Source organism: Orycteropus afer, unplaced genomic scaffold, assembly GCF_000298275.1.
Source record: "Orycteropus afer afer isolate SDZICR_OR568_19922 unplaced genomic scaffold, OryAfe1.0 scaffold00574, whole genome shotgun sequence".
Classification (NCBI taxonomy): Eukaryota; Metazoa; Chordata; class Mammalia; order Tubulidentata; family Orycteropodidae; genus Orycteropus; species Orycteropus afer.
The window spans coordinates 652433-666401 of record NW_006922161.1 but is presented as its reverse complement, the minus strand read 5'-3'; the positions used below and the strand labels follow the sequence as shown (position 1 = coordinate 666401).

The 13969-nt window shown below is 65.8% G+C and overlaps 2 protein-coding genes across 2 annotated transcripts in view; one reads left to right on the top strand and one right to left on the bottom strand.

Annotated features, from left to right (window-relative positions):
- The window catches only part of HSF1 (heat shock transcription factor 1), a 22594-nt gene extending 19408 nt beyond the window's left edge, over positions 1-3186 (top strand). The window contains exons 5-14 of the mRNA XM_042783007.1: positions 426-501; positions 604-665; positions 737-833; positions 945-1081; positions 1199-1462; positions 1829-1915; positions 2498-2603; positions 2674-2739; positions 2830-2899; positions 2981-3186. Of these exons, the coding sequence (XP_042638941.1) occupies positions 426-501; positions 604-665; positions 737-833; positions 945-1081; positions 1199-1462; positions 1829-1915; positions 2498-2603; positions 2674-2739; positions 2830-2899; positions 2981-3186 (1171 nt within the window). The remainder of the gene's footprint in view (positions 1-425; positions 502-603; positions 666-736; positions 834-944; positions 1082-1198; positions 1463-1828; positions 1916-2497; positions 2604-2673; positions 2740-2829; positions 2900-2980) is intronic.
- Positions 3187-4868: 1682 nt separating this feature from the next.
- On the bottom strand, positions 4869-13872 carry DGAT1 (diacylglycerol O-acyltransferase 1). Its single transcript, XM_007956071.1, has 17 exons — positions 13682-13872; positions 9635-9722; positions 7627-7667; positions 7463-7548; positions 7330-7382; positions 7093-7198; positions 6872-6979; positions 6734-6799; positions 6153-6256; positions 6026-6064; positions 5912-5953; positions 5784-5828; positions 5591-5703; positions 5447-5512; positions 5276-5363; positions 5115-5177; positions 4869-5024 (listed from the first exon to the last, which is right to left on the bottom strand). Exons 1-17 carry the CDS (start codon positions 13870-13872, stop codon positions 4869-4871), a joined length of 1455 nt encoding a protein of 484 aa, XP_007954262.1.
- Positions 13873-13969: the final 97 nt, after the last annotated feature.

Genomic DNA, 13969 nt, shown 5'->3' with positions numbered 1-13969 from the left:
CAGAAGGGCCATGAAGCAGTAGGTCCCTCAGCTGGGGTGGGGGGGCGGAAGCCCAGGGCACTGCCACCGCCATCCTGGGACCACAAGGCCCCCTGCAAGCTCACCTGCCGGCCCTAACCTGAGTCCTCCTCTGCCCAAGGCCTCCCCCGGGAACCCCAAGCAAGGGGCCCACCCCAGTTGGTCCATCGTGCCACCTCCTCACCTTGAAGTGTGGCACAGCCAGCAGGCCCCTCCGCCCAGCCTTATCAGGTGGCCATCCTCATGCCAGCAGGAACAAGCCAACCCCCCACCCAGCTCCATCAGATGCCTGCCCTCGTGGCATGGTGGGGGGAGGAGCCAGGCTCAGACCACACAAGGCCCCTGAAACCCATCCCCTGCAGCCTGGCTGAGCGAGCTGGGGCCTCACTGAGCCTGGGTCCTTGCAGTGAAAACGAGGCTCTGTGGAGGGAGGTGGCCAGCCTGCGGCAGAAGCATGCCCAGCAGCAGAAAGTCGTCAACAAGGTGCGGGGTGGTGGCAGCTGGGAGGGGTGGTGGCGGGCAGGCGGTGGCAGCTGGGACAGGCTGTGGCGGGCAGTCCAGTGACCAGGTCCTCTCTGCCCACAGCTTATCCAGTTCCTCATCTCCCTGGTGCAGTCAAACCGGATCCTGGGGGTGAAGAGAAAGATGTGAGGCTTGGGACCCTGCCCCTGGACGGGCCCCAGGGTGCAGGCCCTCACTAACCACCCCTCCCCTGCAGCCCCCTGATGCTGAGCGACAGCGGCTCGGCCCACCCCATGCCCAAGTACGGCCGGCAGTACTCTCTGGAGCACGTGCACGGCACGGCCCCGTTCACAGTGAGCACCGGGCCTCGCCAGCGGGTGGGTGCGGGACAGGCCGGGTGTGCTGGCTGGATGGGCCAGCAGGGCTGCCCCTGCTATGTGTGCAGCCACTGGCTTCCCTTGCAGGCCTCGTCCCCCACCTACAGCAGCTCCAGCCTCTTCTCCCCAGATGCCATGGCTGGCTCCGGCCCCATCATCTCCGACATCACCGAGCTCGCCCCAGCCAGCCCCTCAGCCTCCTCAGGCGGAAGCATTGATGAGAGGTGGAGGCCACGTCCCAATCCCCAGCCATCCCCTGCTGGCCTCAGGTGGGTGGGTCTGGGGCCGGGAAGACTTGCTGACCGCACACCCCTACTTTGGGTGCCCCTGTGTCCATCCAGGCCCCTGTCAAGCAGCCCCCGGGTATGCGTCAAGGAGGAGCCTCCCAGCCCCCCTCAGAGTCCCCATGTGGAGGAGGTGAGCCCTGAGCAGCCTTCCTCTGAGGGGGAGACACCCCTGTCCCCGACCGCCCTCATCGACTCCATCCTGCGGGAAAGTGAGCCCGCCACCGCCCCCTCGGCCACCCAGCCCACGCACGATGGGGACCCCACACCCCTGCCTGCCTCAGCCCCAGAGAAGTGCCTCAGCGTGGCCTGCCTGGACAAGTGAGTGCCCCCGTCCCTACCAGTCAGCCCCCGGGAGCAGGGGAGGTGGTACCAGCAGGATGTCCTGGGCCTGGACACCCGCACAGCCTCAGGCCGCACCAGCCTTGGAGCTTGTGGCCGAGGAGGGAGCGGACACTAACCAGATCAGCCAGTCCCCGTTGAGCAGGAGCTGGGGTGTGGCAGGCTGCCCCAAGACAGGCCCTCCCTCGGGTCCTCGCCTTTGCGTGCTGCCCGGCCTGGCCCTAGTCCGGGCAGGAGATGGTGAGCGGGCTGGCCTTGCCCCAGCTGCCCCCGGCTGGGTGATCGAGGGTGGGGTAGAGCTGCCGGGCCCCTGCAATTGGGGGCTCTTGTCTTTGTATCTTGCAGTTGGGCTCGCACTCCACAGATGTCTGGGGTCGCTCGCCTCTTCCCCTGCCCCTCCTCTTCCTCTCTGCATGGCCGAGTCCAGCCAGGGTTAGCGCTGCCCCCCCCAGGAGGGAGGAGGGCTCAGCCGGAGCTCCGGTCCTCCCTCCCCAGAGTGCGGCTGGTGCTCAGGCACCGGGCCCTGCCCGGTGGAGGGCAGGCATCCTAGGCCCTCTACTGAGGGAGCGGCTTTGGGTCTGCATCCGCACTGACTGCTGGACGGGAGCCAGCAGCTCAAGTCACTGCTATGCCGGGACAGGCCCTACCCCCCAGGCGCCCTTGATCGGCTCTAGTGCTGGGAGGCATGCCCCTGCTATGGGCTGGGGCAGCCACAACCCCTACCTCACATAGCTCCTCGTGGTCCCCTGCCCTGTCCCGAATGCAAAGACTAGGCTTTGTGCAGCCTGTCCCCGAGCAAAACCACCGAGAGACCTGCAGGCCTCATGGTGACGGGTGGGTCTGCTACATGCTGCCCCGCCCCCACAGGGGGGCATTCCCAGAGCGCACTGCCCACCGGGGTCCATCCGCCCAAGCCAGCAGGCTGCTGTGGCAAGGGAGGCCGAGCACTGAGGAGGGCTGGCCCAGGGGCTTGGGCTGCGCTTCATCCACCCCTCCCCTGCTCACCCGGGCCAGGAACGAGCTCAGTGACCACCTGGATGCCATGGACTCCAACCTGGACAACCTGCAGACCATGCTGACCAGCCACGGCTTCAGTGTGGACACCAGCGCCTTGATGGACGTGAGTGCCTGCCCCCGCCCTGGCCTGGCCCGGCACAGGCACAGGCCACCTAACTGCTCTTCTCCTGCAGCTGTTCAGCCCCTCTGTGACTGTGCCGGACATGAGCTTGCCCGACTTGGACAGCAGCCTGGCCAGTGTGCGTGGGGTGGGGCGGGGTGGGGCGGGCAGGGCAGGGTGGGGGAGATGGGGGGCAGGGACCCTCATGCGCCCCTCCCGGCACCGGCAGATCCAGGAACTCCTCACGCCCCAGGAGCCGCCCAGGCCCCTCGAGGAGGAGAGCAGTGGGCCAGACTCAGGTGAGCCCGCCCCTCTGCCATCCGGCCGGCCCAGCCCTGCCCAGCCCGCCCTGACCCACAGCCCCCCTCCCCTCCCCACAGGGAAGCAGCTGGTACATTACACAGCACAGCCCCTGTTCCTGGTGGACCCTGGGCCAGTGGACATGGGGGGCAGCGACCTCCCCGTGCTCTTCGAGCTGGGGGAAGGCTCCTATTTCTCCGAGGGGGATGACTACGCCGAGGACCCCACCATCTCCCTGCTGACAGGCTCTGAGCCCCCCAAAGCCAAGGACCCTACTGTCTCCTAGAAGCCCCAGGAGGAGCCAGGTGGGGCCACCCACCCTCTCAGCTCAGGGCTGGCTTTGGGGCGAGGACCAGGGCCGTTAGGGCCCACAGGCAGAAAGAGGAGTTGTGGCGTCTGGCCGGGAGCAGCCACGTGGCAGTGCCGCCAGTTGGGGCGAGCCGCCTCAGGGCCTGCCCAGCCTGTGCCTTCCCTTCCAGCCTTGTGACCCCACGGTCTGGTGGGGGTTCAGTCACCCTTCAGCCCGGCCCCTCCGGTTGTTAGAGTTGTATTTTGGATTTTTACACGAGAAGTCCCACCTCCCCTTCTATAGAGATTTGCAGCTGTCCCACACCGGGACGCACAGAGATCTATAAACGGATATGCTATATGCTGGAGGCCTCCCGTCCGTTGCTTCCTCTCGCCACGGTGGGGAGGGGCCCACTGCCCACTGAGCCACCAGATAGCCAGGTGGTATTTGTCCAGGGTCTTTACTGAGAGCACTGAACAGGCTTCCATGGGGGGTCCAGCCCCAGGACTCCCCTCCATCAGGGCCAGAGACAGCAGCTGGGACACACAGCCCCCACTCCCTTGGGTTTCCATGGGGTCTGGCCAGAGAAGGGGGAACATTTGTGCTGCCCTGCCCTCCAGGCCCTGACATCACTCCACCTGAGGACAGGGGAGGCCCATGGGGGTGAAGGGGCCTAAGGCCAAGGAATCCCTACCCAGCACCTCTTTCCAACTCCATTCCCTCCGATATGGCCCAAGTTGGTGGCTGCCCAGAGTGGCCCTGCGATTAGCAGGCCAGCCTCTGCTGTGCCACAGAAGGGATTCTGTTTGTCCCTAGGAGGGTGGCCAGGACTAGGTGAGAGAGAGGACTCCTCACCTCCATGGCTGAGTACAGAGAACCTTGAGTTCAAGATACAGAATGGGGCTAGGGCTGCCCAGTTCTCAAGGCCACCTATTGCCTGTACATACCCAGTCCTCCCAAAAGCCTTGTCCAGCCACAGCTGAAGGATCAGGGTATCTGGACTTGGCTGTCCCCACCTCCCTCTTGGCAGTCCCACAGCTAGCTGGGTGGGTGGCAGGCCTGGTCCCAAATGAGGGGGTAAGCCTCATCCTGGAACCTAACTCCCTCAGCATCTGGAGTTAAGGTGTTGCCAGCCCGGAAGTGAGCCCATCTGCCCACGGGAGAGCTTGGGTGGGGGGTTGTCTTCACTCTGGGAATTCCCTATTCTTCAGAACAGGAGGTGGGAGGGTTCACAGAGTCTATCTGCCCAGGCTGCAGACCCACTTCCGGGAAGCCCACCGAGCCCCTGTCCTGGGCTTGCCTGGTGGGGCAGTGTGGCTGCCAAGGCCGGTCCTGGGCGTCGTGAAGCAGGGTTGGCTCTGTGGCCCCTGGCTGGCCACGCAGCATCGGGGAGCCCCGGCCCTCCTCCCACCACGGGTCCCCTGCAGACGCGGGAGGCACTCTGAACGGCTCTTTATTAACGCTCACCACCCAAGCCCCTCCCGCAAAATCCTTCGGATGCACAGAACAGCGGCCGGGCCTGCCCCTGCTAGACAGTCCGCTCCCCGAGGGGATGGCACCCCACAGAGGCAGAGAGGACCCCCTGGCAGGGAGGAGGGCAGCGGGCGCCCATCGGCACCCCGGGGGGAGGACAGGCTCCGGGTGGCAGGCAGCGAGCAGGCACTGGGCGGCCACGCAGCTCAGGCGCCCGCAGGCGCGACCTCGTGGTGCAGCACATAGTAATCGTGGACGTACATGAGCACGGCCACCGGCTGCCCGATGATCAGTGTCAGCCACACGACCGCGTTGCCGTAGTTGCCCAGGAAGAAGCGGCTGGTGACCCAGGCCAGCGGGATCTGGGGGCAGGCGTGCCAAGTCAGGCCTCCCCGGCCCAGGGCACCGCGGCTGGGCGGGCAAGGGGGGCACAGCTGGGCATGGCCGCTTACCTGCACCATCATGCCGGTGAAGGCCCAGAGTCGGAACATGCGCAAAGGGATGCTCACCAGGTACTGGGGTGGGGGAGGGAAGAGGCGTCAGTGGGCCTCACCCACCCTAGGGCACACCCTGCCGCCAGAGACCAGGTGGGCCAACGTCCGGTGCTGCTGACCTCGTGGAAGAAAGCCGAGGCCAGGAACACGCCTGTCCTTGCCACCCACTTGCTCACGCCGCAGCGCAGCATGGGCTTGTAGAAGTGTCTATGGAGAGAGGGGAGCACGGTGGAATGGGGCCTATGTGTGCGCACGCGCGCACACAGACAAGCACATGCGCATCAGCCCACCTGATGCACCACTTGTGGACCGGGATGTTCCAGTTCTGCCAGAAGTAGCTGACCGACTCGGAGTTCCTGGTGGAAGAGAGAACACGAGTGCCCGCGTCCCGCAGCCCGCTAGTCCCTGCGCCAGGCCGACCCCAGGCCACCCACCACCAATCGCGGTAGAACTCCCGGTCTCCAAAGCGCATGAGCTCCGCCACGACGTTTAGGCAGGAGTGGAAGAGCCAGTAGAAGAAGATGAGCCAGATGAAGTGGTTGGGGACCTGCGCGGAGACAGCTGTCGGTCCCAGGACGCCCCCCACCCATCTCTGCTCCTCCCGCCACCGCCGCCCAGGCCGCTCACCGCCAGCTTCAGGAGGCGCTCAATGATGCGGGAGTAGTCCATGTCCTGCGGAGACAGGGCTCAGCGGGCTGGCCGCGGCCGGCCGGCCCGCCGGCCCACCGCCCGGCCCCCGGAGGGCAGCCGCTCACCTTGAAGGGCTTCATGGAGTTCTGGATGGTGGGGACCATCCACTGCAAAGCAGGGGCACAGCGTCAGTTCGCCCGCGCCGCGCCGCCGCCGCCCTCCCGCCGCCTGCCCCTTACCTGCTGGATCAGCCCCACCTGGAGCTGCGTGAGGAAGAGCTGAGGAGGGAAGCAGAGCACCCGCTGAGCCGCAGGCCAGCTGAGCGCCTCCCGGGCGTGCGCCCGACCTCCCGCGGCCCCGCCTCACCATCTCCAGGAGCCGCCGCAAGAGGAAGCGTTTCCGGATCCGGGGAGAGCGAGGAAAGTTGAGCTCGTAACACAGGGTCGGCGCAAAGAGGAAGTAGTACAGATCTGCAAGGACAACTGGACTGGTCCCGCCCGGCTGCCCTCTCTACCCCAGCCCCTCAGGGTGGCGCTCATTCCTTAGCTCCGCCCCCTCCGGGTCCCGCCTTTCCCTGGACCCCGCCCCTGCGGGCCTAGCCTTTCCCTCTGACCCCGCCCCTCCGGGCCCCACCTTTCCCTCTGACCCCAGACCCTCCGGGCCCCGTCCTCAGCCTGACCCCGGCCCTCTGGGCCCCGCCTTTCCCTTAGCCCCACCGCCCCGGGTCCACTTTCCGCCTGGCCCCGCCCCCTAGCCTCGCCTTCCTCTTGACCCCGCCCCTCCGGGCCCAGCCTTTCCCTGAGCCCCACCACTGGGCCCCCTTCCGCTTGACACCGCCCCTCCAGGCCCGTCCTCCTCCAGAGCCGCCCCTCACCTTGGCCCCACCCTCCGGACCCCGCCTTCTCCTTGGCATTGCCTCCCTTAAGCCCCACACTCTGGGTGCTCACCTCCGTAGGTCAGGTTGTCCGGGTAGCTCACGGAACGCTGTGCGGCAGCCCCGTTGGCTGGCTTGTCTGAAGAGGCCCCGAGGAGAGCCTCCGGACTGGGCTTGGCCGTGCGGGCCCCAGTCCCCGGCCGCCCCTCACCAGCCCTGGCCCCGGCCCTGAGCTCGCGGCACCACAGGTTGACGTCGCGATAGGAGAAAAGCTTAAGGAAGAGGATGGTGTACACCCACAGCGCCAGCATGGAGCCCACTGCAGGAGAGAGGCAGGCTCGGTGCACAGCACGCCCCTTCCCAGGGAGGCGCGGCCCTGGCCGGGCGCGGGCCAGGGCTGGCCGGGACAGACAGGGAGAGGGAGGGGCGTACCCGGAGTGATGGAGTCCACCAGGAAGGCGACTGCTGCCGGCAGGCAGAGAATGGTGGCCAGGTTGGCCGCGTGCAGCAGCAGCCCAACCTGCTCTGTCAAGGCCCCCTGTGGCAGAGGGGGCAGGAGCTCAGCCAGGGCCCCCAGTGCCTTTGGAGGCCTCCCCAGGATGAAGGCCTGGCTCAGAGCCCCACAGTGGTGGTGGGGACCAAGGCAAGCGGGTAAGGGGCACTGCTTACCACTGCCAGACGTTTCTCAACCTGGAGTGTGGCCAGAGCAAAGACGTTGGCCACTGGGGACAGAGGGCCAAGGGCAGGTTCAGGACCAGAGTGACCATCTCTAGCCCAAACCCCTCCCCAGCGCCCAGCTCACCAATGAGCAGACACAGGGCAGGCCAACTGTAAGGGTCCCTCAGAAACAGAGACACCACCTGGATGGGGTCCACCAGGATGCCATACCTGCGGATGGGGGGTGGGGCCTGAGCTGTGGGCAGGGCCTAGGCCCAGCTGCCCATGGGATGGTGGGAAGGCACTCACTTGATGAGGTTCTCCAGAAACAACCTTGCGTTGCTCAAGATCTGAAAGAGACAGGGGGCAAGGCCCGGGCCTGTCAGCCCTGGCTACAGGCACCCCACTCCAGAACCCGTTGCTGACGCAGCCCCAGAGGAGCCCCTGCTGGCCAGCCACCCAGCTCCCCCCAGGGAGCAAGCATTCTGCCCATCACACCACCAGAAGGGGTCTGCCAAAGAGGGGACAGCCCCAGCACACCCACGAGTGCTCCAAAGCCCTCGTCTGCCCCTGAACTAGTGAAGGGCATATGGTCCTGAAGCCCAAGCCCACCCTAGGAAGCCCTCCTCCCCCAGGGAAGGTGTGCACCAGGGGACAGACCCTCCTGGTGGCCTCAGCTGAGGAGTGGGAGGACACCTCCCTGCCCAGGGCACACGAGACAGAGATGGACAGCGGTCATGGGCATGCATCCTCCCACCAGTGTGACAAGAGGCTACAGCAAGAGACCCTGGACACTGAGGGCAGAGGGGGGACGTGGCAGAGAGCTGCTCATGTCCCCTGCTCTGCTTCAGCTGCTGCCAGCAGTATCCACACCTAGGCACCTGGTCCCAAAACAGCTTCCAAGGACCTACGTCCCCATCCTAAGCAGATCCTGATTCCAGCTGGAGCCAGGGGTGCCTGGCCTCCGCGGGGACAGAAACCTCACCAGCCCATGAGCACCTCTGGCACCTCCTAATGGAGGTGCCTGCCTGACCCCTAGAACCCAGCCCATGATGGATGGCAAGGGGCCACTGTAGTGACCATCACTGGAGGGTCAAGGGGGGAAGCTAAGACATCCGCAGGGCCACCAGCAGGGCTGCTCCACCCACCTCTGCCAGGTACACACAGGGCCCAGTCACCACCTGGTAGTGGACCCACAGCAGGTGGGAGCCAGCACTGCCAGTGGTGGCACACCCTGAAGCCCAGGCCACCATGGGGCAGTGGGAGCCCAGCACAACACAGACTGCACTCTACCCCTTGGGCAGGGCGACCATGTGAAAGGCAAGGCTATGGGGCTGCCCACAGAGACAGGCTGACCCACAGGGCTGGCAGCAGGGCCTTCCCTGGCCTCACCACCTCCTGAAGAGCCACCCCAGGGCTACGAACAGCCTCCAGAGGGCCAGGGACACATCACTGCCCCACCAGGCTACATGACCCCCACCTCAACTGAGTGAGTCCTCAGGTGGCAGGGGGGTTGGGGGGTCCATCCCCACACGTGGTGACAGGCACCCTGCCCAAGAGCAGACCTGATACATCTGGGCAGGGTCACAGCCTCAGGCTAGATCAGCCCTGAGCAACTGCTGTGGGTCCTCCCTGCCCTCAAAGCCCTGGATGCCAATGGCTTCCTGGTCCCACTGAGGGCCAGCTTGCCAAGACACTTACCACAGAGCCTGGGCCACAGGCTTAGGCCAGGGCTCTACCCACCTGCCATACTTCAGGGCCTCCTAAGCCCAGGCTAGGGTGTGGGCACTGGGGACGGAGCTGGGACCTGGGTGGCTAGAGCAGTACCATCTTCACAACTCTGCTCTCCCAGGCTGACTGCCTGGGCCCTCAGACCCATGCCAGGGAGGCCTTGTACCCAACCCCTGGCCATATCAGCCCCACAGTCATCCTCAGTCAGGGTCACCTCCCTGGCCATCACCAAGCCTGTCCCCTCCCTGTCCCTGTTCCAGATCAGCCTGTCTCCATGGACCCACAGCTGCCCTGCAAAGTCCCCCCCAGAGGACGCCCTGTGCCCCACAGGCTCAGCTCACAGCACACAGGCTTTCATCCTCCAGGGCTTCCAGGTTCAAGAGGAAGGCAGGTTACGTGTCAGCCCGTGGAACCTGCACGTGGCTGCTGTAGGCATAGCTGCTGAGTCCTCTCCCCGCCCAGCCCGTGTGCTCCCACGGCCTGTACCCCAGCCCCATTCCATGCCTCACAGAGCCTGGGCAGGTGGCCCACAATGCGTCCAGGAGCCCCACTCACTGGCATCAGGCATGACCGGGGGCCCACTTACCAGCATCACCACACACCAGTTCAGGATGCCACGGTAGTTACTGAAGCCACTGTCAGAGCTGAACAAGGATTCCTGCAGGCGGTGGCAGCTGGCAGGGCAGGAGACAAGACAGCTGGTAAGGGCATGGGTCCTCTGGGCTGCCCTGACTCTGGCACTGAGCACCTCCAAAAGGAGGTGGCAGGGCCACCACACACCTCTGTCACCACCAAGCCCAGGGACTCCTCAGCAGGCACTGCTGAAAGATTCGGGGTACAAGACCGAGCCCAGTCTCTGGGCTGAGCCCATTGTCCTGCGCCACCAGTCTAGGTACACACATCTACCCCAAATGTTCTCTTGGCCCACGTACCCAGGACCTGGGACCCCACTGGCACCTGGAGGAAGATGGTGGTACGCACCAGAGAAGGGCCATTGGCCTACAGCAGGCAGAGCTCTGGCCCCACCACGGGCCTGCTCCTCAGGCTGCAGGAGAACACGGGAGCCCAGGCTTTGTGGGTGGTAGGCACCTCAGGGTCCCTGGCATTGCTTTCGGGGCCTCTGGCTGCTGCCCTACGCTGGTTCACGGGGGTGCTGGAGCCATAGAGAGCCTGTGGCCTTGCTCAGCCACTCACCCCACCTCCTCCCAGCAGCGCCTCTGTCCCCTCTGCTCAGGCTGCCAGCCATCTCCCTGGGTGGGACCTCGCCCCGAGCTCTGGCCGCCCACGTCACTGTTTTTCTCAAGTTGTCTTGAAAATCACGGACTGGCCTGGTCAAACGGTGGGGGGATGTGTCCCCCAGTGCTGGAAACACCTCTAGAGGCTGAGCCCAACCTGGACACCAGCGACTGAGCTAGGGCTCAGGTCCCCCAACAAGGACCCTCCATCCCTGGAAGGGGCTGAAGGAGGAGAGCCTGGCCCAGGGAGGCACCGCAACCCTGGTACCCACACAGCTGCCCCAGCACCTCCCGCCCACAGCTGCTTCTCCCCAGGAAAGCGGCAGACAAGCCCCAGTGAGGCACTGAGCAAGGGCTCCTCCTCTAGTTTTGTGAGAGGACAAAGCAGAGCCCTTTCTCCCTCCAGGTGGGAGCTCAGGGCTGGGGCACGGGGCAGCAGCGCTGGGGAGGGGGTGTGCCTTCAGCTCAGTGCCCCAGAGGCAGCTGTGGAGGCCAACATAGGTGGGGCGCTCCCCAGCCAGCCACCAAGGTGGTGACAAGGAGCAACCTCTGCCCTCTCACATCACGGTCTGCCTCCTCCAGCGCCCCCTACCCTAGCCTGGCCCCCTCACCCTCACCCGCACCACCTCACCAAGCACCCCCACCAGGGCATCACAGTGCTGCACTGGCAGGCACTTCTCAAAGCACCAGCCTGGGGCAGACCCTCTAGCCCTCACCCAGCCTCTCCCAGGTCTCTCCCCTGCTCCCTCCCCCAGGTGGGTCCTGGGCCACCCAGTGAGGATGTAACTCCCACCTGGACCAGACCAGTCCCACCTGAACCCTCCCTCGTCTGCAGATACATCTCCAACTGACCACTGGCCCTTAACACGGCTCCCACCCTGCTCAGGAGGGTGCCCTGCCCACCAGCACCCAGAGATAAGCAGGTGCGAGGTCCACCTGTCCTGTGGGGACAGTCTCCCTGGACCTGCCCCAGGCCTGCCGCTGCCCCACCCCCATCTCCCAGTTCAAGCCCATTCCTACGTTTCCCCAGGACTCTCCTGCAAACCCTGGGCTGGCCTTCTCAGGCAGCGTGCTCAAGAGCTGCTCACAGCCACTGACCCCTGTCCCCACGCCCCCAGGCTGTGCTGCCCTTCTCCCTGGCTGTCTTGAAGGTGGGAGACAATCAGACAACGTCATCAAAGCTTTCCCCAATCCCCCCTTCTATAAGAGTCTGTGTAAGACCCTGAGGTGGGCTTTCCATGCCACCCCCTGGCCGCCTGGGAGGAAGCCCACCTCTCTCAGGTCCGCAGAGGCTCGACTGCCATGTGGTCGGCTGCAGGTGAACCAGAGGGCAACAGGCAAGGATGCCAGCCCCTGGGGCGGCCAGATCAGGCCGGCATGCCAGAGCCGTTGCTGCCACCTCTCCTCCACCCCAGGACCTGCCAGGGTCCCCACCCACTGAGACTCCCAGAGGCCAGGTCCAGAATAGCCCTCAGGCCAGAGCCATCCAGCTCCCAGGCCACCCACAGGCCCTGCCCACACCCTCGTCATCTCATCTGATCCCACATCAACACTGTAAGTAGGCACCACTGTCCCCACGCACACCAGGGCACATCAAGGTATGACAAGGTTCAAAATCTGCCCCAAGTATGGAGACCAGACAGGGCCAAGGCACAGTGCGGTATGGAGGCGGCAATCCACCTCTCTCCCAGCAGCCCCTTCCTGGGCACAGACACCCTGGTGGGGTCCACCTTGGATGGTGCAGAGCCTGTGAGGAGTGGGCTGCGGGACAGAGCGGTAAGCAGGCCCCTTCCTTCTGCCCCTCAGCCTCACCTCACCACGGCCAGAAGAAAGGAGCTGAACCCCTGTGCAGCCCAAAGCAAGCAGAGGAGCAGGAAGCCCCAAGGGAGGGGAGGGGAGGAGGCCCAGATCTCGGGGAGTCATGAGGAAGAGGAGGGGACAGGTTCGGGAAGGGTGCCGGGAAGGGAGCAGCTTGGCTACACCCAGGAGGGCGGCCAGGGCAAGACTTGAGGGACAAGCACACAGACCTGGCCAGTCCCAGCCCCACGGTGGCCACCGGCGAGCTCCCCAGGGCCCCTCTCTCCTGGCCTCACCCCAGCCCCACACCAGGAGCACAGGAAAGGCTTGCAAGCCGATTGGGAGCAAAGCACCAAAGTGACTGCTCTGCGTCCCTCTCCTGGGGGTCAGCTCTGCCCAACACTGGGACCCACGGCACACAGAGGCCCCCAACGGCTACCCCCTCCTGAGGGCGCACTGGCCCTTCCTCGCCTCCTGGAGAAGAACACCAGGAACTTCTGTCCCAGGCAGGAGGTTCTGGGCTGGCCCCTCAGCACCCCCAGGCCTGGGCCACAAAAAGGACAACCTTCTCAGAAGAGCCACATCTCCAGCCCCAGGGTGCCTACCCGACCTCCCTCCCGACCTTTGCTCGCAGGCTGTGCCTGCCATTATCTGGGGCTATCTTATCTCCCAGGTGGACTGTGAGCACCCCGAAGGCAGGGGCAGTGCCTGTGTCCTCAGCTCCAGGGTGTGCCCGCAACCCCACCCACACGGCCTGGCGAAAGACGCAGGTCCCGCTTACTCAAGAGAAGAAACCCCTGCCAACAGATTGACCCATCACCACTTCCTCCTTGATAATCTCTCTCCTTTCAATTGTTCCCTAAGCCAGAGCCCCGAGGGCCCCGAGGCCAGGGCAAAGGCCACAGGGGTGCTGAGGGTGGACCACCTGGCCAGATGGAGCGCAGGCTCATGCCCCCAGTCGCTCGCGTCAGCTCAGCCAGGACGGGAGGACCGCTACAGGACCCAAAGCTGTCCTGCCACCCGGAGAGCTAGGCACTCCACGAGGGGTGTCCAGGCAAGTAGGGGCGCCATGTGGAGACGATGCTCCAGGCTCCGGAGCCCCTGCTGTCGGGGCTGTCTCTGTCCTGGGGAGACAAGACACCTTCCCTCCACCTGCACACCTGCGGCTCCCTCCCCACCACGCTGCCCTCCTCCGGAGTCGTCCCTGCCCCTCGAGACACTGCCCATAACCCGCATAACTCCATCTGTCTCCGCCACCCAGGGAGCCTTGGGCAGGGCGCCCAGCCAGCCCGCCAAGGCGCCAGCAGGAGCCCCACGACACACCTGAGGGTGCACAGCCCGCAGGGTCTGGAGGCGGGGCTGCCACCCGGCTCCCCTCGGCTTGGAGCCTCCGCTGGGTGACCTTGGCAGGTCACCTCCCCGGGCTCGGTTTCCCCGCGGGGACTCGAGGGGAACACGGTCCACGCCAAGTCCCCAAGTCCCGGGTCAGGCTCTCGGACTCGGAGCGCGCGCGGCTCCTGCAGCTTGCGGGGGGTCGGGAGGGCGGCCGCAGCCCAGGCCCTGAAGGTAGACCAGAGGTCAGGGGTCAGGGTCACGGTTACCTGAGCTCCCGGGGGCTGCTGCCCACGGCGGCGACCCGCGGCTGGTCCGGATCCGGCGGCGGCGCGTCCCCCCCGGCGCCCACGTCGGGGCCCGCGGGCGCGTCCCGCGCCTCCTCTTCCGCTGCCTGGCTCGAGTGGCGCGAACCCGTCCTCCGACGCCGGGAGCCTCCCGCTCCGCCGCGGTCCCCCATGTTCTCGCCGTACGGCGCGGCCGCCAAGTGCTGGCGCCCTCCGGGCTCGCGGCGCGCGAGGCCGCGGCCACGCCTCCGCAACTCCGCCAACGGCCGC

Bases quoted from the DNA above. Each gene is read 5' to 3' on its own strand.
- DGAT1 (XM_007956071.1), bottom strand. From the start codon at position 13,872: ATGGGGGACCGCGGCGGAGCGGGAGGCTCCCGGCGTCGGAGGACGGGT. The intron at 5,704-5,783 runs GTGAGCGGCCTG...GTCTCCGCGCAG, and splicing joins AGCGCCTCCTGAAGCTGGCG to GTCCCCAACCACTTCATCTG. The intron at 5,513-5,590 runs GTGGGTGGCCTG...CTCTTCCACCAG, and splicing joins GAGTTCTACCGCGATTGGTG to GAACTCCGAGTCGGTCAGCT.